The sequence below is a fragment of the Nycticebus coucang genome, chromosome 4, assembly GCF_027406575.1.
Source record: "Nycticebus coucang isolate mNycCou1 chromosome 4, mNycCou1.pri, whole genome shotgun sequence".
Taxonomy (NCBI): Eukaryota; Metazoa; Chordata; class Mammalia; order Primates; family Lorisidae; genus Nycticebus; species Nycticebus coucang.
Genome location: NC_069783.1, coordinates 24,162,583 through 24,183,774, shown reverse-complemented (window position 1 = coordinate 24,183,774; position 21,192 = coordinate 24,162,583). Strand labels below are relative to the sequence as shown.

Genomic DNA, 21,192 nt, shown 5'->3' with positions numbered 1-21,192 from the left:
GATTATTAATCACTGGCCATCCATACTCATGTAGTATCTGGGCGAGTGAGGGTGCATGTGGGGAGTGGACTGCAGAGGGGCTTCATAGCATACTAGGCCTATTAGGTAGGAGGAATAGGTAATATCACAGACCCACAGTGCACAGTGAAAACTCATGTGTTTGTGCATAGTACCCATACTGTGATTAGGACTGGTGAATGCGATTGGTTGGGAAAAGGCACTTTACTCAAATGTAATCATGCAACAACATTTTTTAAATGACTGCTTTAATTTCAAAATTAATTCTTTCGAAGTGTTACACTAGGTGATTTTTAAAGCTATGATTCTAGCTACTGAGAGAGAAAGGAGAGCATTGGGAGGGGGCCAAGTCTGCAGGAGACACAAAATGCAGGCTTGAACTGAGACTGGTGGGAACAGCAGCACTGGATATGATCCCCAATCAGAAGGTCTGGAGGGAGAAGAGCTGGGGTCTTGACCAGCACCCACTCTTTCTGAGGGGAGTTTAGAAAAGAGACTGTGCAGAAGCACCCCCAAAGCCAGAGGGATGAGGTCACTGCAGGGACCATTGAATTCTTGCTGTCCCCTTTGTGGCTCCCTCTTCCTACCCTTCAACCTGGGGATTAACTATAAATGCAAGACAGAAAGTGTTAAGCCTGAGAAACACGAGTAATAGCAATAATAATGATTTTCTATTTTGAGACCAACACAATAAAAGACTTATTTCTCAGAATTTAATTTTCTGGTTGATATTACATGTAGATGTGGGGCAATGTCATATATCCTTGAGGCCCTAATCCCAGTCTTGTCAAAGCACTGTCTACAGGCAGCTCAGTCCATCAAAGGTTAAAAGAAAGCTCCTAACCTAGGCCAGGTATGTTTGGTTTCAAATAGTCAACCAGCTCCTCCTTCCTGACTCACACATGATGGCCCTTTTTCCTGGCCTGAGAAAAGTCACCAGTTAACAGCAGTGCTTTGAAGAAGAATACTTTGGCCCAGAGGTTACTCTCTGTCCAGACTGCTTGGGGGAAATTGCACTGGAAGTGCCCACGGGGTGAATTTCTTAGGAACTTTGCCTCCGTGTTGTTTTCTGAGAGTGTGCCCAGGGTTTGCTCAGCTGTTCCTCGAAGGGTCTCCCCAGGCTGTCACTCTGCCTAGGGTAGCATCCAAACATTCTGGTCTCCAAGCTTCTCTCTGACTAATGGGATGAGGTTCCCATCAAGCTTTCAGTGCAGTGAAGTTCAATCATTCTTTTTCTCAGTTTCTGTTATGCGAGCTCCAGGTTCCAACTGTAGGAATATCTTTTCTCACATATCTTTCAAATCTTGCACCAGCAATATATCCTGTTGATCTTCTTCATCGTAGAAGTCAGCTTTCCAACTTGCCAGTCATGGACTTTCATCTAGAGGACAAAGTTCATGGTCTGAATACGGGCTTTTCTCTCTCTCAATCTGCTGTAGCAAAGCCACTATCTTGGGTGGCACCTGTGGCTCAAGGAGTAGGGCACCAGCCCCATATACCAGAGGTGGTAGATTCAAACCTGGCCCAGGCCAAAAACTGCAAAAAAAAAAAAAAGCCACTATCTCTTCCTGCAATGGGGTCAATGGCTAGGAGACTAACAGTGGCTGCTGCAGGCACAATGTGTCCAACAGACACTATGGGGATCCTTTGTTTGAGGGTGCAGTTGCAAAGGCCAGGCTGTGAGAACCCAGGCTACACATCTAGAGCCTCTCAAATCTCTGCCAGCCCACTGCCACCCTTAGCAGAGTCAGTAGTGATGTTACCGAACACTTGCTTTGTGCTGTATACAAATTATCTCATTCCATCTTCACAGCACTCTCCCAAGAAAGGTTATTGTTCCAGTTGTATAGATGACCACAGAGGCCCACTGAGGTGAAGTAACTCACCCAAGGCCACATGGTTTATATGTGGTAGAACTATTTAAATCCAGGTTGGTTTGACACAAAATCTGATGTTCTTTTCTGCTTAAAGAATTAGCAATATCAGACAGAGAACTAGTTACTGGGGAGGTGGTAAAAAATGATAGGGGTCAGGGTAGTGCCTGTGGCTCAGTGAGTAGGGCGCTGGCCCCATATACCAAGGGTGGCAGGTTTGATCCCAGCCCCAGCCAAACTGCAACAAAAAAATAGCTGGGTGTTGTGGCGGGTGCCTGTAGTCCCAGCTACTTGGGAGGCTGAGGCAAGAGAATCACCTAAGCCCAAGAGTTGGGGGTTGCTGTGAGCTGTGACACCATGGCACTCTACCAAGGGCAACAAAGTGAGACTCTGTTTCTAACAAAAAAAAAAAAAAATAGGGGCCATGGTAGATATGTTGAATTTGAGATGACAGAATCCAGTGGGCAGCTGGAGATGGGCCAGTTTAGAAGGAAGCCCCAAACTGGAAATGGAAACTGGGGGCTTATCTTTAGAAGAGGGCCCAGATGAGACCCCTGGCTCTCTGTTCTTGACACTCTTGCCTTCTGTGTGAGTGACTCCCAGATCCAGGTCTCCTGTCCTGGTTTCTCTGCTGACCCTTTTCTACAGGGCTGTGTCCAGGCCACAGGCATCAGAGTCAGGCAGAGCTGGGTTTAGTGACTTAGGAGGTCTGAGACCTTTGAGCATAAGTTTCCTCAGCTATAAAATGGGATAGTGTAATACCTATATTACATGTATAGTGCTATTGAGATAATTGAATGAGATAATCAAAATAACGTACTTTGTACAGTCCTGGGCACTTAAGTGTTCAGTAAATAGTTATTGTTATCTCCGACAGCCATGTTTTCACTTAGCCACCTTCCTGATGTCAAACACATCACATTTTAGCCTGGTACTCAAGATCTGTCAGAGTGTGGCCATAATGTGTCACTTCAACCTTACCTGCTTTAGCAAGTTATTCCAATAGGGTTCGGGACCCATAGGATAGTGGTTACAGAACTGGCCACATACACCAAGGCTGGCTTGAGGGTTTGAACCCAGCTTGGGCCAGCTAAACAACAATGACAGCCGCAACAAAAAATAGCCGGGCATTGTGGCAGGCGCCTGTAGTCCCAGCTACTTGAGAGGCTGAGGCAGGAGAATTGTTTGAGGTTGAGGAGTTTGAGGTTGCTGTGAGCTGTGATGCTAGAGCACTCTACCAAGGGCAACATAATGAGACTGTGTCTCAGGAAAAAAAATTTTTTTTTCCACAGGAGAACAACCCACAGCCAAATGGTCTGCCCCTCCCTTTGAACCCAACCTGTGCTTCCCTGCCTCTGTATAATTGCACTGGTTTTGTTCCCTGGATTGTGCCTGGTAACTAGGGAGTGGGAATTATGGAAGCACATTAAGCTTGATATAAAGAAGATCTTTTTAACAGTTAGAATTGGGTTGCTTCAAGAAGTAATGGGTGGCCTTGATGGTGGTGATGGTTTAATGGGTGTATACTTATCCCCAGACTCATTGAGTTGTATACATTAAATATAACAGCTTTTTACAAGTCAATCATGCCTCAGTAAAGTAATAGGCTCCCATCCCTGGAAGTGAAGAAGGAGAGGCTGCATGTTGGTGGTGCTCTAAGGGGCTGATGTATCAGAAAAGCCATTAAGGCTTGGAGCCTATAGCTTAGCAGCTAGGGCACCAGCCACTTACACTGGAGCTGGTGGGTTTGAATCCATCCTGGGCCTGCCAAACAACAACTACAACCAAAAAAACAAAAAAATAGCCAGGCGCTGTGGTGAGCACCTGTAGTCCCAGCTACTTGGGAGGCTGAGGCAAGAGAATCGCTTAAGCCCAAGAGTTTAAGGTTGCTGTGAGCTGTGATGCCATAGCACTACCCAGGGAAACAGCTTGAGACTCTGTCTCCAAGAAAAAAGCCATTAAACTAGATAGTCTTTAAAGTCCCTTTCTCTTTAAAGTCCGTAATTGTTTAAAATAGCATTTTTAATAGCAAAATATAAAATGTTCAGTTCATCTTTTTGAAAATGAAGATCAAAGGGTTTAAAATTTAATGTAATACAGGCTCAGCGCCTGTGGCTCAAGCGGCTAAGGCACCAGCCACATACACCTGAGCTGGCAGGTTCGAATCCAGCCTGGGCCCGCCAAAACAACAATGACGGCTGCAACCAAAAAATAGCCTGGTGTTGTGGCGGGCGCCTGTAGTCCCAGCTACTTGGGAGGTGGAGGCAGGAGAATCGCTTGAGCCCAGGAGTCGGAGGTCTCTGTGAGCTGTGATCACGGCACTCTATCCAGGGCAATAGCTTGAGGCTGTCTCAAAAAAAAAAAAATTTAATGTAATACAAATTCAACCAATAATAAAAAGTATTTTTCAGCTTTCTATCATGACCAGTTAGAAAAGACTTAAAGAGAGTGAAAAGAAGGAAGGAAGAGTGAGAAAATGGGGAAGACAGAGAGAAACAGAGTGGGACAGTGAGGAGGGGAAAGAGAGAGAGCAGCAGGGAGGAAGGAGTGAGGGTGTGTAAAGGGATGAACAGCAGGGTTTCTGGGGAGAAGAAACCCCCGGTGGAAGCGGAAGTGCTATAGAGAAGGGCTCTTTGAATACCCAGGATCATTCCACTGTCCTGATATTTATGTTAGTCACCAAACAGGCTGTACCATGTCTCCAGAGACTCTTCAGTAACCTAGGGAGTGTCTGCATTCCCAAAACTGGACTGGTTCCATCTGTATGTCCTCAAGGACACGAGCCCCACATCACACACTCAGCTTTTTTTGTTTGTTTGTTTTTGTTTTGAGACAGAGTCTTACTTTGTCACAAAGGTGCCTCAGCCTCCCAAGTGCTGGGATTACAGGCATGAGCCACCACACCTGCCCAGACACTCAGCTTTATGGGGCCTTGTCCCACCTGAGTCCTCCATGATCAGACCTTGAGGATGCCTTGAGCTAACAAGTGACCCATGCTCCAGGCATCTAGGTTTGGTATCTAGGTCACAGTCCATGGCTTCTTGGTATTGGTGGGAGCAGTGCCTCCTTCTCATCCCTGATGGGTGTGGTCAGTTAACAGAATTGTCATGTGCTGGGGGCATTTTATAACATGGAGATTTGGCCAATTGGAGGTATCTAAGACTAATGTATTTCTAAGATTCTGGGCTTCAAATTATGTCGTGTCTCAGCAGGCCTTTTGGTCTGGTGTTGGGTTTCTCATCTTGTGTGTTGGCTGGAATAGTGTATTATCATATTGCCCTTAGTCACTTTCCAGCCCCAAATAACACGAGATTGGATGAAGTGGCTCTGATAATGTTCTCATTGTTCTCTGAAGACTGGGAGGAAAGGCTTGGAATTCAGACAGAGAGGAGCACTTTTCTCCTGCCTGTGCCCTGCCAGCCCACTGTGCCTGGCCAGTCTAGGGCACCTCTCCTGGAGCTACCAAACCAGGTGGCTTATGTGAGTAGATTAGGAAATAGTCCCCTTCCCCAGATCCAGCTTTGCAGCTGTGGGGCTGTGCTTAGAGCTTACAGGGCAGCAGTTCTCAACCTGTGGGTCGTGACCCACAGGAACTGTATTAAAAGGTCGCAGCATTAGGAAGGTTGAAAACCACTGTTATAGGGGGTCCCCACTCTTGCAATTTGGTATATCTAGAGGGTTTTTTTTTTTTTTTTGAGACTCACTTTGTCTCCCCTGGTAGAGTACCATGGTGTCTTAGCTCACAGAAACCTTAAATTCTTGGGTTCAAGCAATCCTCCGGCCTCAGCCTCCTGAGTAGCTGGGACTATAGGCACCCACTACAACACCCAGCTATTTTTAGAGATTGCTTTTTCTCAGGCTGGTCTCAAACTCCTAAACTCAAGCAATGCACCCACCTTGGCCTCAGAGTGCTAGGATTACAGGCATGAGCCATGGTGCCCAGCCCTAGAATTTTTAATATTCTGAGAAATTCCTGGGTGTTAACTCCTAGTCAGACTGAAGAGTTACTTTCTAATTGTCTTGCTTTCCAGATGTGCTCAACAGAAGAGCACCAGGCCTAGGTTAAGCTATTTCTAAAGTACTAGGTAAGGCACCTGCAGCCTTTCTCCTTTCTTCTGGTGGGCCAGCAGCAAAACAACAATTAGTAGTGATCAGCAGCGCCTGTAGCTCAGTTGGCAGGGCACTGGCCACGTACACCCAGGCTGGTGAGTTCAAACCCTGCCCAGGCCAGCTAAACAATGATGACAACTGCAACAACAACAAAAATAGGTGGGCGCTGTGGCAGGCGCCTGTAGTCTCAGCTACTTGGGAGGCTGAGGCAAGAGAATCGCTTAAGCCCAAGAGTTTGAGGTTGCTGTGAGCTTTGACACCAAAGCACTCTACCAAGGGCAACATAGTAAGACTCTGTCTCAAAACAAAACCCAATTAGTAGTGATAAAGTAGCTGCCATGCCTCTGTGCATACGCAACAGCAAGCACTCTGATGTGTTCTTTATGTGCATTATTTTATTTGATCCTCACCATAGCACCTTGAAGTAGTTCTATTTTATGGATCTATGTGACAAATGAGAATAATGAGGCATATTAAGGAATGAACAACCCAAGTCACACGTTCAGGAATTGCTAGGGCAAGAATTATGAGGCTGTATCTGCCTGACTCCATAACCCATGATCTTCATCTACACACTGTAATGCCAGCTCAGAAAGGAAGGATTTATGCCAGATCTCTGGCTAACTGGTCCCAGAGGGAAGTCTTGTCTCCTGAGATGGTTAACTCATCTCTGTCCTCTGTATGATGCAAACCCCAGCCTCTCACCTCCGCCAGCACCATTCATTCATATAATCAGCAAATCTTTTTGAATAACCATGACCAAGAACATAAATCAGTAGGTATAGTTAACATCATCTTTAAATTTCTTAAATTTCTGGAAGGAATCATAAGAACTCATTAATAATTGTTTCACTAGAGATTTTTTTTTAGGCAGAATCTCAAGCTGTCACCCTGGGTAGAGTGCTGTGACATCACAGCTCACAGCAACCTCAAACTCCTGGGCTTAAGCCATTCTCTTGCCTCAGTCTCCCAAGTAGCTGGGACTACAGGCTCCCACCACAATGCCCGGCTATTTTTTGGTTGTAGTTGTCATTGTTGTTTGGCAGGCCCAGGCTGGATTTGTACCCACCAGCTCCGGGGTATGTGCCTGGTGCCCTAGCCACTTGAGCTACAGGTGTCAAGCCTTCACTAGGGATTTTAACATGGAGGGGAACTTTTATTTTTACTTAGTTTTTCTACTTTGATTTATTTATTTTTTACAATAAGTACATATTATTATTTTTTATTTATTTATTTATTTTTTGAGACAGAGTGTTACTTATTAACCCTCGGTAAAGTGCTGTGGCATCACAGCTCACAGCAACCTCCAAATCCTTGGGCTTAGGCAATTCTCTTGCCTCGGCCTCCCCAGTAGCTGGGACTACAGGTGCTTGCCACAATGCCCAGCTATTTTTTTGTTGCAGTATGGCCGGGGCTGGGTTTGAACCCACCACCCTTGGTATATAGGGCCGGCGCCTTGCCCACTGAGCCACAGGTCCCGCCCAGTACATATTATTTTTAAATTAAACAAAGACCAAAGCTCTTTGGCAAAAAGTAAGGGAAAAAATATGAAAGATATGTATTATAACCCAATTAGAAGATTTACTTAAAGGTAGCGAATACTTCAGAAAAAATACAAGGTTGATAATAATCCTCAAGTATATCCAGTTATTGGTAATCCTGTGACCGTGGACAAATCACTTCTCCTCCTAGTAGCTATGAGAAATGCTCTGTAGATTATTCTGGCTGGACATAGTGGCTCATACCTAGAATCCTAGCACTTTGGAAAGCCAAGGCAAGAAGATGGCTTGAGATCAGGCGTTTGAGACCAGCCTGAGCAACACAGTAAAACAGAAAAGAAAAGGAAAGGAAAATTAGCTGAGTGTAGTGACAGGCACCTGTAATTGTAGTTACTCTGGAGGCTGAAGCCGGAGGATCACTTGAACCTAAGGGTTGAAGGTTGCGGTGAGTTATGATGCTGCCACACTCTACCTCAGGCAACGGAGTGAGACAGTATCAAAAGAAATAAAGGAGGGGGAGAGAGAGAGATTGAAAGAGAGAAAAAGAGAAAGAGGGGCGAAGGGAGGGAGAGAGGGGAAGGAAAGGAAAGATGATCCCTTGCTTTCTCTACCTTTTGCTGATTCACTTTGGAAGCAGTGGGTCAAGAGCCTAGGGCTAGAGACAAGCCTGAAGGAGAGGCAGTGACCAGAGAGAAATGACCTAGCCTTAATAGAGGGCCTAGAGGCCACGTGACCCGGGCCACCCACAACCCCTCTGGGCCCTGTACTTTCATCTGTAAAATGCTGAGACTACACTGCATACATCTTTAGGTTCATTGAGTTCTGACTCTGTAGCCCTTTGTCATCTGGATTTGCTTCGTTAGCCTCTAGAAAGCCACAAATAAGAGAGAGAAATAGGGGAGAAAGATGAAGATAAGAGAGGCTGGCACAGTGGCTCATGCCCATAATCCTGCACTCTGGGAGGCCAAAGAGGGTGGATTGCTTGAGCTCAGGAGTTTGAGACTAGCCAGAGCAAGAGCAAGACTCCCGCCACTTGTAAAAATAGAAAAAAAAAATAGTCTAGCACCGTGGCCAGTGCCTGTAGTCCCAGCTACTGGGGAGGCTGAGGCAAGAGGATCACTTGAGCCCAAGAATTTGAGGGTTTTGTGAACTATGATGATGCCATGGCACTCTACCTAGGGCAACAGAGCGAGGCTCTATCTCAAAAAAAGAAAGGAAAAAAAAAGATTAAAATAAGGATTAGCCTGAGGTGATAGTGGTTTTTCTCACTAAAGTAAAAGGACTGATTCTTTTTCTTCCTGCTTTTCTTCAAGGTAAACCGAAGCATTTCTGGACATTTCCTACCTTGCCCGGTACAAGGCTGGGACTACAGTCCAGCTCACCTCATTCCCTGGCCAATATTTTCCTGATCTCTAATTGTTCTTCTCAATAAGAAAGTTCCTAGTGCTTGAAACGTCAGTCATTTATGGTGTATTTTGAGCCATCCAAGGAGGAGATTTAGACTCAATCTCCCAATTTACATCCCCAGGGCTAAGAATCGCTGAAAATAGCACTATTCATCTGAAAATAGCCCTATTCATCCCTTCTCCATTGTCTCATTCTTCCCCTACTGCTGACTCCTCAAGACCTACAATCAGAGAGCCACAGAAGGAGAACTAGGTCTGCGAAGGTAGAAGTAGCTAGATTTTCATTGGAAGCAGATTCTGTTGAGATGGTTGTTTTGCTTTATGTGATGAGTGGTGGGTAAATACCAATGAGATACAGAAATAGGGAGTAACGGCTAACGTTTGCTTGTGAAAGGACCAAGCTAACTCCATTTTGTACTTTATAATTTTCCTAGCACTTTCACATTGGTTACCCAACTCACCATTCTTACCCCAAACCTACAAGGTGGAAAGTATTCTCCCCATTTTACAGATGAAAATGTGAAGTCCAGAGGGGTGATGTCTTAGATTTTTGTGGCAAAGAGGGTGATAGAATATTTATCAGGCCAGAGACACCCTGACCCATACACCTAGCATGCTTTATATCATTCTACCATGGAACTTGTGAGGTGGCCCTTCCCACAAGCTTTCTTCCAGGTTTTAGCCACTCTCTGGGACTCTAGTGATCTTGACAAACTCCCCGCCAGCACATGGTTACCCATTTCTCTCAGAGATTCCCCTAAGTTTCACACAGGCAGAAGCATCTTTAGCAGAGACCTGTCTATTTCAGCCGGAAGAGACAGCAGTGGTGCTTTGAGCTTCCCCCGTGGTGCCTGAGTTGGCAGAGGTCCAGATACCAAATTCTGCTTCTCTCCAAGGTGCCTCCCTCCCTGATCCTAGGAGAAAGGTGTGGAACAGAGAAAGAGACACTGGACTTGGAGTTAGGAGGCTGGTGTTCAACTATCACTCAGACATTTCCTGACACCTGTCTAAGCCTTAGTTTTCTGTCAACTGAGGATTATAATCACTGTCTCATAAGGCTCTTTTGATGATTAAATAGCATGATTAGCTGGGCGAGGTAGCTCACGCCTGTGATCCTAGCCCTCTGGGAGGCTGAAGTGGGTGGATTGCCTGAGATCATGAGTTCGAGACCAGCCTGACTCAGAGCTAGACCTCATCTCTAAAAATATCCAGGCTTTGTGGCAGGTGCCTATAGTTCCAGCTACTCGGGAAGCTGAGGCAAGAGTATTGCTTGAGCCCAAGATTTTGAGTTTGCTATGAGCTGTGATGCCACGACACTCTACCGAGGGTGACAAAGTGATTCTGTGTCTCAAAAAATAAATGAATAGATGGAGCCTGTAGCTCAGTGGGTAGGGCGCCGGCCACACACACCGAGGCCATATACATCGAACCCAGCCTGGGCCTGCTAAACAACAATGACAACTGCAACAAAAAAATAGCCGGGCATTGTGGTGGGCACCTGTAGTCCCAGCTACTTGGGAGGCTGAGGCAAGAGAATCGCTTAAGCCCAAGAGTTAGAGGTTACTGTGAGCTGTGACGCCACAGCACAGCACTCTAACCAGGGCAACATTTTTTTTTTTTTTTTGTAGAGACAGAGTCTCACTTTATGGCCCTCAGTAGAGTGCCATGGCATCACACAGCTCACAGCAACCTCCAACTCCTGGGCTTAAGCGATTCTCTTGCCTCAGCCTCCTGAGTAGCTGGGACTACAGGCGCCCGCCACAACACCCAGCTATTTTTTGGTTGCAGTTCAGCCGGGGCCAGGTTTGAACCCGCCACCCTCGGTATATGGGGCCGGCGCCTTAGCCACAGGTGCTGCCCCCAGGGCAACATTTTGAGACTCTGTTTCCAAAAAAAAATAATAAAATAAATAAATAAATAAGATGATTAATGTGAAAAGGACCTAGCCAAGGCATATGGCAAGTTACATCTGAGACTCCTGCCTCCTACAGAACGTCATAGATTAGGTGGCAGTGACAGGGCAGAGCATATTTGGCTCTCTGTCCTTTTAAAATCATACTTGATGGTATCTTCTGAGAAGAGTGGCTGGCTGGCCCTGGCTGGCCCCTTGTGAGTTTCACATTAGCACTTAGTAAATACTGGGGCCTTCTTTCTCCTCCCCTTGGTTTGCACTCCAGTGGCTCCCAGAATAGGAAAAGGGGAGCCTCTGAGTAGCCCAAGGTATGTCCACAAGCTGACATGGGTCCTATGGTGATTGCAGCTGTTAAATGTCACGGCAACTGACCTGCTTCTGATACTGAATTAGGGTCCTAATCAAATTGGGAAATTATTTGGAAAGTGGGTAGTCAATGTAAGAGCAGATAGACATAAAGATTTCTTAATGAGGAGACTTCAGGCACAGAGGACTTCATCTCCAGGCCTCAATTTCCTGTCTATAAAGCATAGGGGTTAGGGCCAGTGATCCCTGAGGTCCTCTTGGTTGCCCTGCCATTTGCATCCCTCCGTCAACAGTCACACCATGGTGCCTGGGAGCTCCCAGTTCCGTCTCTTCCACCCCTGCAGCCTCTGCTGGACTTTTAGTTACACTGGGCTTATTTAGAACCAGCAGGACTAAACCCAGTGGTGTCTGCAGGCCCCACCCGCCTGTACTCTTACCCCGAGACATCACAAAGGAAGCATTGATCAGAGCAGCTGAGAGCGCCAGGGACCTTCCTGGAGACTAGGAACCCCATATTTCCAGCCCCTCTGCTTTGTGCACCCCAGCCTAAACCGGGACTGGTGATGTGAGGCATCCCTGTCCATCCCTGCCCTCTTTAGATGATGGTTAAGGATAGAGATTTGTGAGGGAAAGGAGGAGATGGCCACTCATATCCTCAGAAAAATGGGGAAAATAAAAAGGAAAGAAAAGAAAACCTATTTCTTAGCCAAGAAAGGAGCTTGTGTGTGACATATTTGAGAGTGTGGGCGTCCAGTTTCAGTGAGCACTGGTTGAGATGTAGGAGGCAGAAGAGGCAGATACCTTGCACACGGACTGAGCCGCACCCCCAGATTGCATGCCAGAGCTAGCACGACACTGGTTTCTCAGCCAGGCTTGGCTGATCATGTGGGTTTGAGCAAGTAGGCAAAACTTGGCAAATAACCCATAAGGCAGTCAATTGTCATTCAGACCGCATCTCTGCTGGGTCCCGGTGGGGCTGGCAGAGAAAATAGGGACACTGTGCCTGATGTGGTAGTTCATGCCTGTAATCTTAGCACTCTGGGGGGCTGAGGTGAGAGGATCACTTGAGCTCAAGAGTTCAATACCAGCCTGAGCAAGATTGAGACCCCTGGGCGGCGCCTGTGGCTCAGTGAGTAGGGCGCTGGCCCCATATACTGAGGGTGGTGGGTTCAAACCCAGCCCCGGCCAAACTGCAACAAAAAAAAATAGTCAGTGTTGTGGCGGGCGCCTGTAATCCTAGCTCTTGGGAGGCTGAGGCAAGAGAATCGCCTAAGCCCAAAAGCTGGAGGTTACTGTGAGCTGTGACACAACAGCATCTACCGAGGGTGACAAAGTGAGACTCTGTCTCTGGAAAAAAAAAAAAAAGATCGAGACCCCTGTCTCCACTAAAAATAGAAAACTAGCCAGCATAGTGGTAGAATAACTGTAGTTTCAGCCACTTAGGAGGCTGAAGCAAGAGAATTGTTTAAGAGTTTGAAGTTGGGCTCCGTGCCCATAGCTTAGTGATTAGGGTGCCGGCCACATACACCGAGGCAGGCAGGTTCAAACCCGTCCCGGGCCTGCTAAATAACAATGACAACTGCAACAACAACAAAAAAATAGCCTGGCCTTGTGGTGGGCACCTGTAGTCCCAGCTACTTGGGAGGCTGAGGCAAGAGAATAGCTTAAGCCCAAGAGTTAGAGGTTGCTGTGAGCTGTGACACCACGGCACTCTACTGAGGTTGCTGCGAGCTATGATGTCATGGCATTCTACCTAGGGTGACGGACTGAGACTATCTCAAAAAAAGAAAAAGTATGTTGGGAAAGAAGAGATCATGAGTTATAGAGAATATAAAATAAATGGGGAGGCGCAGTTTTACATCTATTATTACAACAAAATTTTATTTTATTTTATTTTTCTTTCTTTTTTATTTTTTAGAGACAGAGTGTCATTGTATCACCCTCGGTAGAGTGCAGTGGCGTCACAGCTCACAGCAACCTCCAATTCCTGGGCTTAGGCAGTTCTCTCGCCTCAGCCTCCTGAGTACCGGCTAATTTTGTTGCAGTTGCCACTACTGTTTTAGCTGGCTGGGGCTGGGTTTGAACCCGCCATCCTTGGTATATGGGGCTGGCGCTCTAGCCACTGAGCCACAGGTGCCGCCCTATTTTTCTTTTTTTTGAGACAGTCTCAAGCTGTTGCTCTTAGTAGAGTGTTATTGCGTCACAGCTCACAGCAACCTCAAACTATTGGGCTTAAGCAGTTCTCTTGCCTCAGCGTCCCAAGTAGCTGGGACTACAGGCGCCCACCACATCACCTGGCTATTTTTTTTTTTTTTTTTTTTTTTTTTTTTGTAGAGACAGAGTCTCACTTTATGGCCCTAGGTAGAGTGCTGTGGCCTCACCCAGCTCACAGCAACCTCCAACTCCTGGGCTTAAGCGATTCTCTTGCCTCAGCCTCCCGAGTAGCTGGGACTACAGGCGCCCGCCACAACACCCGGCTATTTTTTGGTTGCAGTTTGGCTGGGGCCGGGTTTGAACCCGCCACCCTTGGTATATGGGGCCAGCGCCCTACCGACTGAGCCACAGGCACCGCCCTACCTGGCTATTTTTTTTTTTTTTTTATTGCAGTTGTCATTGTTGTTTTTAGCAGGCCTGGCCTGGGTTCGAACCCCTCAGCTTCGTGTATGTGGCTGGCGCCCTACCCACTGAGCTATGGTCCCAGCCCCTACAACAAAAATTTTTTTTCTTTTTTTTTGAGACACAGTCTCAAGCTGTCGCCCTGGGCAGAGTGCTATGGCATCACAGCTCACAGCAACCTCAAACTCTTGGGTTTGAGCCATTCTCTTGCCTCAGCCTCCCAAGTAGTTGGGACTACAGGCTCCCGCCACAACACCCAGCTATTTTTTGGTTGTCATTGTCATTGTTGTTTGGCAGGCCCAGCTGAATTCGAACCTGCCAGCTCTGGTGTATGTGACTGGTGCCCTAGCCACTGAGCTACAGGTACTGAGCTGCCTCCAACACTTTTTTTTTTTTTTTTTTTTGTAGGATAGAGTCTCACTTTATGGCCCTCCGTAGAGTGCCGTGGCATCACACAGCTCACAGCAACCTCCAACTCCTGGGCTTAAGCAATTCTCTTGCCTCAGCCTCCCGAGTAGCTGGGACTACAGGCGCCCGCCACAACACCGGCTATTTTTATTTTGGTTGCAGTTTGGCCGGGGGCTGGGTTTGAACCCGCCACCCTCGGTATATGGGGCCGGCGCCTTACTGACTGAGCCACAGGCACCGCCCTCCAACACATTTTTAAAATAACAATTGGTGGGGCACAGTAGCCCATGCCTACAATCCCAGCATTTTGGGAAGCCAATGTGGGAGGATTGCTTGAGGCCAGAAGTTCAAGACCAGGATAAAGCGATCCTGTCTCTGCAATAAATAAAAAAAAATCAGTCGAGTATGATGACATGCACCTGTAGTCCTAGCTACTCAGGAGACCAACGCAGGAGGATGCCTTAATCCCTCCAGTCCAAGGTTTCAGTGAACTATGATTACACAACTTCACTCTAGCTGGGTGACAGAACAAAACCTTGTCTCTAAAAATTAAAATAAGGCTCGGCGCCTGTGCTCAGTGGTTAGGGCACCGGCCACATACACATTTGAGGCTGGTGTTCGAACCTGGCCCAGGCCTGCTAAAAACAACAATGACAACTGCAACAAAAATATATCCAGGCGTTGTGGCAGGCACCTGTAGTCCCAGCTACTTGGGAGGCTGAGGCAAGAGAATCACTTAAGCCCAAGAGTTTGAGGTTGCTGTGAGCTGTGACACCACGGCACTCTACCAAGGGCAATATAGTGAGACTCTGTCTCAATAATAATAATAATGATAATGATTAAATTAAAATAAGATAAAATAAAATACTAATAATACTTCATGGCTATGATGCTGTGATAAAACGTGGTTCTATTATTTGCTCCTGGCAGTAATTTAAATGATATGAACCATTAGAAAGGTAACTGGACACTATATTCTAAGATACACAATGTTTATAACCCTTTATCCACTCTTGAAATGTAAAACCAAAAAATTATATGTACAAGGGTGTTTGTTGTAAACAGTGTACACAACCTAAATATCTTATAATAGAAGTTAAACATATTATAGATTATCCACTTTAAATATTACACAGTCATTAAAAGTATAATTATAAACATTGTAGAAGTAACAAAATGTTTGACATACTAGATAAAATGAAAATAGCAAGAAATAAACTTGTATTTATACCATATCTACAAAGGTGAAAAAAACATGTGTGCATGTGTAAAAATGAGGGGAAAAAACAAGGGAAATGAAAGAAGGTGATGAACCAGAGTGGGGAATATGTGACATTTCTCATTTTGTTTTATTTCTGTGGTTATTTTGATGTTTGTACATTTTTTTCCTGAAAGGAACGACAATAAAAGATTACAAATGTGTGCCCAGAATTCCTTAATAAACTGTTATTTAATCCAGTACTAAATACAGAGTTAACAAATTTCATAAACTTATTACCTTCTATGAACAATAAAACTTTTATTTATTCTAAAAACTGCTTTCAAAACTCAAGGTGTAAGCTCTGTGTACCAGGGTTGAATGGAAAACTCTGGATTTTTTCTTTTCATGCCCCTTTTTATTGTATAGTCTCCAGGCTTCTGCTCTTAACCTTTCTTTGTCTTTGCAGACCAAAGAGTCCTGTTTTTTAGCATCTCTTATAATAGCCATGGGATGGTTTTAGCCGCCCTTCTCTGGATCGCCTTTCTCCTTTATGTCCCTGGAGATGCAGTCAGGGAACTAGATTCAGCTGCATCATGGTTTTAGACAAGGGTGTAATGTTTTTTGTTTTGTTTCCAAAAAGCCTTCATGATGGTTCCTGGCCAGATGCTATTGAGTTTTTTAGCAGTGGCCGCATATTAAGCCAATGTCTTCTGGGAACAATAGAGACATACATCCCGCCTTTTTTTTTTTTTTTTAGCTTATAACTGATTGCCCTCAGCTATTATTCAATAAGTAAAGTTAGGTTACTTTTCACCAAAATGGAAAATTATAATTGACGCTCATCTGCCACTTTTATTGTCAGCTCACATGGCCTAGAATTTTCTTATACTTAACCACCTGGAAGGATTTGAGAGCATCCGTGAAGTTGAGCATTTCACCAGTGCATTCTTTCTTGCACAATTTCTGACAGAGATTAGTCCTGTCATTTAACACTTGAGCGCTTTTTCCATCTAGGGAAATGCCTGTTTTCTGTGTATTTCCTTTCCCTAATCCACTTCCCTTTATGAAAAAGCCCTCTCCCTTTCTCCTTCTCCTCACCCCTGTATCCACCCTACAAGTAACTTTGAATAACCCTGATGTACAACCTTGCCAAGAGCATTGTAACTTTCAAAGTTCTGGTCACTGGTTCCCCCATGTGCTGTAATAACCTATTTTGTCCCAGTTTGAAAGAACTCTCAGGGATTAATCAGACATGATTTGCTTTTGCTGGAAACATGCTGGTTTTCCTTTAGCAGCTTCTGCTTCCTAAACTACTCACCAAGATGACTGCAATAGACAGAGTGTGGGGTTTGGAGCCAGGCAGGCCTGGGTATGGCTTCTCCATTTAAATTTAATAGCCTTGATGTGACCTTGGATGGGTTACTTAACCTCTTTTAGTTTCCATTACAAAAATGATGGAGTTAACAGTATGCCCCTTAAAGCAGTCCTTTTCAAACATTAATATGTATATATAGGTCACCTGGGGGTCTCCATATGGTGCAGATTCTGATTCACTAGCTCTGGATTTTTTAGAAGTTCCCCCAAATGATTCCAATATGCAGCAAAGAGTAAACAATACTAGAGTTACATAAAACGCTAAGGAAAATGCAAGGACTCAGGGTTGACATGGACAAGTGTGTCCCAGATTTGGAGACCCTGGAAGACCTGGTTACCTGCTAGTGAGAATGATCGGTTATTTGGTTATCCATGGTCCACAATAGCAGGGGGCATCCTCCCTGTGGTTCCTCTCATTTCTCCCCTCCCACCCCACTCCTCCTGCCAAGTTTCCCAGATACTCAGACCCTGGGATGGCGAGTGTGTATTGATCCGCAGAAGGAAGAAAAACTGAGATAAAGAGTCTGGCCCTGTTCTGGACCTGGAATCTGCCTGTAACTACCTCAAGGATTCTGTTCAGTTTTTCAAACACTCCTCACTTACTATATGTCATGCTGGTGCCCCAGGAACCCTAAGATAACTGTAAGGCATGATTCCTGGCCTGAAGGCACTCACAGGGGAGACACATAAGGATTCTATTATGGGAAATAGTAGGAGATGTCCTTCCTATAGAGGAGGCCCAAAAGAGCATTTTGAGGGGATCAGGGAAAATTTCCCAAGGCACCCAAGCTATGTCTGGTAGGGTAAGTTGCAATTGTCTAGGTGGATATGGAGTGGCGGGAAGAGCCCAGACTTGTGAAAGGAAGTGCCACTGCACGTTGAGGGAGCTGAGATTCTTTCTGAGAAGCTGGAGTACAGAGCGCACATTAGGTGTGAGCAGCAAGAGGAGGCTGGGAGGCGAGGCCAGCCCACAGTGCCTGTGACTACAACAGGCTTGGATTTCATCCTGCTGGACACGGAGGTCCATTCACTACAGTAGTTTGAAGCAGAAGAGCAGATGTTTAGACTTGTCTGTTTGGAGGATGCCCCTGGGTGTCATGTGGAAGAAAGATGGAAGGGGAAACTGAGGCAGCAAGGAGGCCATAGCAGTGGTCCTAGCAAGTCAGGAGGATTGATCCCAGTGCAGTCAGCAGGTGTAGTGAGGACAAAAAGGAGGGGATAGCGTGAGCCACATCAAGAAGCAGTGATGGCATTTAATCACTGGCCAGATGTGGGTGTGAGGGAGATGTGCTGAGGGCACAATTTAAGGAGGCGTTATGCAGATGCTGACCTTGAGTGCGAAGGAGTCTAGGATAAGTTTAGGTCTGTGACATGGTGACAGAGTAGCTGGTGAGACTCTAACCAGGAGCACAGGCAGCTGTGGGGTGGCAGCGAGGAAGTGAGGACAGCCAGCCCCTCAAGGGCCTCTTCTCTCCTTGACCCCCAGCGTTTTGTGTTGTGTGGGGTTGGTGTGAGGCTCCTGCCTCTAGCTGGCCTGGCTTTGTTCCGTGTCCTCCAGCACACTCACATAGCTTGACTTCTGACCTCCCAAAAGCAATCATTAACCCCACCCTGCTCTGTGCCCTGTGATGTGACCCTCACAAGTGGCTCCCTGATGCCCCAGTCCTGATAGCACCCCCTGATTCGAGAGCCCTCAGGCAGGTTAGCTGGTTCTACTGGGAAAAATTCCAGTGGGGAAGCAGCCAATTTATTAATTCTGGTGGCTCCAGGTGATTTCAGCCCTCCAGAGGCCTGTGATGAAATCAGAGGACAACTGGATGCCCTGGGGCAGCACCTTCTTACTGGCAGTAGTGGAAAAGCATTTTATGTAGTTGCAATTTACACAGTTGATGCAAATTCAATATCATTTCAGCTTCAGATTCGAGAACCACTGACTGAAGGTCTATGCCAAGTGCTGACACAGCAGGGGGCTCACAGAGTGAGGCTGGGGCTGCTGAGTTCCAATCTGATCTCTTTGTTACTAGCTACATGACCTTAGGCCAGTAATTTTCAATTTCTTTGTGAAATGGGGAGAGGATCAATACTTCTCTTAGGGAAGATGGAAATAGTGGTTATGAAGGGTTTAGCTCAGTGCCTGACAGACAGTGCTCATCATAGTTTGCTAGCCATCCTGGAGCATATGTGGTGTTCCCAATTTTGGATGTCAGAGCCAAAAGGATTAACTTGCCTGCTTCCTCGAGATAATTATGTGGGTAGAACCCACATCTTTCTGACCCTCTCCAATGCTCATGTGCTTTAGGGTCCCACATTGCCCCTTAGCTGCAGTGGAGTCTTCTCCCTTCACGTCAGCCAAAGATCAGCCCTCTTCCTGCTGCCTGTGTTGAAATCTTTATCTCTGAGTCAGAAGCCAGTTAGCAAATGGGCTAGGCTGCTGGTGACTGAGTCTTCTCTCACCTCCTGAACACCAGCTGGGTTCTGGCTGCCAAGGTTAGATCCCCCACCCCCACTCCCAGGCCCGGGGAACCAACCTGCCCTGTATATCCAAAGCAAACAGATTGGGAACCCTGTATTCCCAGAGGGGCTCCTCTCAGTCTTCCTAATGGTTGTGCTGACAATGGAAACCTTGTGCTGGAACCACAGAGGCTGCAGGGGAAAATTCCATTTTCTTTGAGGGCTACCAGGCCCCATGTGGGACACATGTTGAATCCACTCCTAGAAGGATCACAAAACAGGGGAGCAACATCCCTCCAGCTGGGGATGCGGCCCTTTGAAAATCCCATCTCTCAACCCCTCTGTGTCCTCAGGCCATGGAGAGCAAGCTGCTCATCGGGGGCAGGAACATCATGGATCACACCAATGAGCAGCAGAAGATGCTGGAACTGAAGCGGCAGGAGATCGCCGAACAGGTGGGTGTGCTGGGCATCAGGCCCCCTCGGGGTGCCAGGCTTTCAGGTCGTGTCCGGGTGGTGTAGGGCAGTGAGCATCATGGTCTAAAGATCCCTGGAATTGGGCGGCGCCTGTGGCTCAGTGAGTAGGGCGCCGGCCCCATATGCCGAGGGTGGCGGGTTCAAACCCAGCCCCGGCCAAACTGCAACCAAAAAATAGCCGGGCGTTGTGGCGGGCGCCTGTAGTCCCAGCTACTCGGGAGGCTGAGGCAAGAGAATCGCTTAAGCCCAGGAGTTAGAGGTTGCTGTGAGCCGTGTGACGCCACGGCACTCTACCCGAGGGCGGTACAGTGAGACTCTGTCTCTACAAAAAAAAAAAAAAAAAAAAAAAGATCCCTGGAATTAGAGTGCTGAGTTTCTAAGACATGCCACCCTGGTCCCATGCATCTCCTAGCCCAGGGTCTTCTGTCTGGCAGGGGCACTGCTAGCTGGGAGGGGGTGAGAGGAAATAATGGCTCTCCATGATGTCAGCCTCCACAAGGCACCTGGGACTTCTTCCTGGGCCTGCCACAAGGGTGTGAGTTCTTTGCCAACTACAGATCTAGTTCCCAAATCGTTAGGATCCACATGTTGGACTTACCAACAAACCATGACACTCCACAGGGAGAGGGCGAGATAGTTTGGGAGCCATTGTGACAGGCACCTGTATATTTGGTTAACATCTCTGGAGTGTGCCCACGATTAGGGCTGGGGTCTCTCAGCCACATGGTGCAGTGCCTAGTAAAATAATGGCTGCAGGAGCTGAGAGGGGGTTCCGAGAGGCTCCACGCAGCACTGGGTAGGAGCAATGGACATGCATCATGGTAAAGCCAGGCCCCACGATAGGCAGAGAGAGCTGGCCCCCTGGGCTCCCTCAGCCCTCCCAAGTACGTGCTATTCCACTGAGCTCCCCTGCCTGTCCTTGGCCTAGAAACGCCGTGAGCGGGAAATGCAGCAAGAAATGATGCTCCGAGATGAGGAGACCATGGAGCTCCGGGGCACCTACACATCCCTGCAGCAGGAGGTGGAGGTCAAAACTAAGAAGCTCAAGAAGGTGAGGAGGGGTCAAGGGGTGCTGAGGGCCCAGCAGCCTCTGCCCAAGGACTGTGTGCATCAAGGACCCTCCCCACTTTGCTTGAACTAGTGAATTCCTGGGCTCTGGGGGGGGAGCAGGGAGGCAGGAGTTTGGTCCTGGGGGTAGGATGGAGCCTTTTCTCTCAGCCAGGGTGGGCTCATAGGCTGGGGACTCTGTCACTTCTGGTATCCAGGGTTGCTGTCCTCATGTCCTGGGTAACTTCTTTCTTTACAGTGTCACCAGTGAGTCGCAGTTTGCACAGCTGGGCCTGGAGCAGGGCAGGGAAATACAAAGAGGCCCAAGAAGGAGAGTTAAGCCTGGGGAAGCTCAGGCAGGGAGCATAAGGCCCTCAAGGACATGTCAAGGGATGAGAATCTCTGGTCACCAGGACACCACAAAGTCCCTGGCAAGGGAAAGATATGTACATGAGATGAGGGTCTAGCATAGGGAGCAGCAAATTCTAGCTTAG

General features: G+C 47.0%; 1 protein-coding gene and 1 pseudogene across 5 annotated transcripts in view; one reads left to right on the top strand and one right to left on the bottom strand.

Moving 5' to 3' along the window:
- Nucleotides 1-21,192, top strand: part of KIF3C (kinesin family member 3C) — a 47,848-nt gene that overhangs the window by 6,044 nt on the left and 20,612 nt on the right. For all 5 annotated transcript variants that reach the window (XR_008379532.1, XR_008379531.1, XR_008379530.1 and 2 more), the window contains exons 2-3: nucleotides 19,529-19,630; nucleotides 20,580-20,702. Coding sequence is in view for 2 of the 5 variants with exons in the window: in XM_053588176.1 (XP_053444151.1) it covers nucleotides 19,529-19,630; nucleotides 20,580-20,702 (225 nt within the window). In the remaining 3 variants the exon portion in view is untranslated. The remainder of the gene's footprint in view (nucleotides 1-19,528; nucleotides 19,631-20,579; nucleotides 20,703-21,192) is intronic.
- On the bottom strand, nucleotides 858-4,846 carry LOC128583349 (39S ribosomal protein L46, mitochondrial-like; annotated as a pseudogene).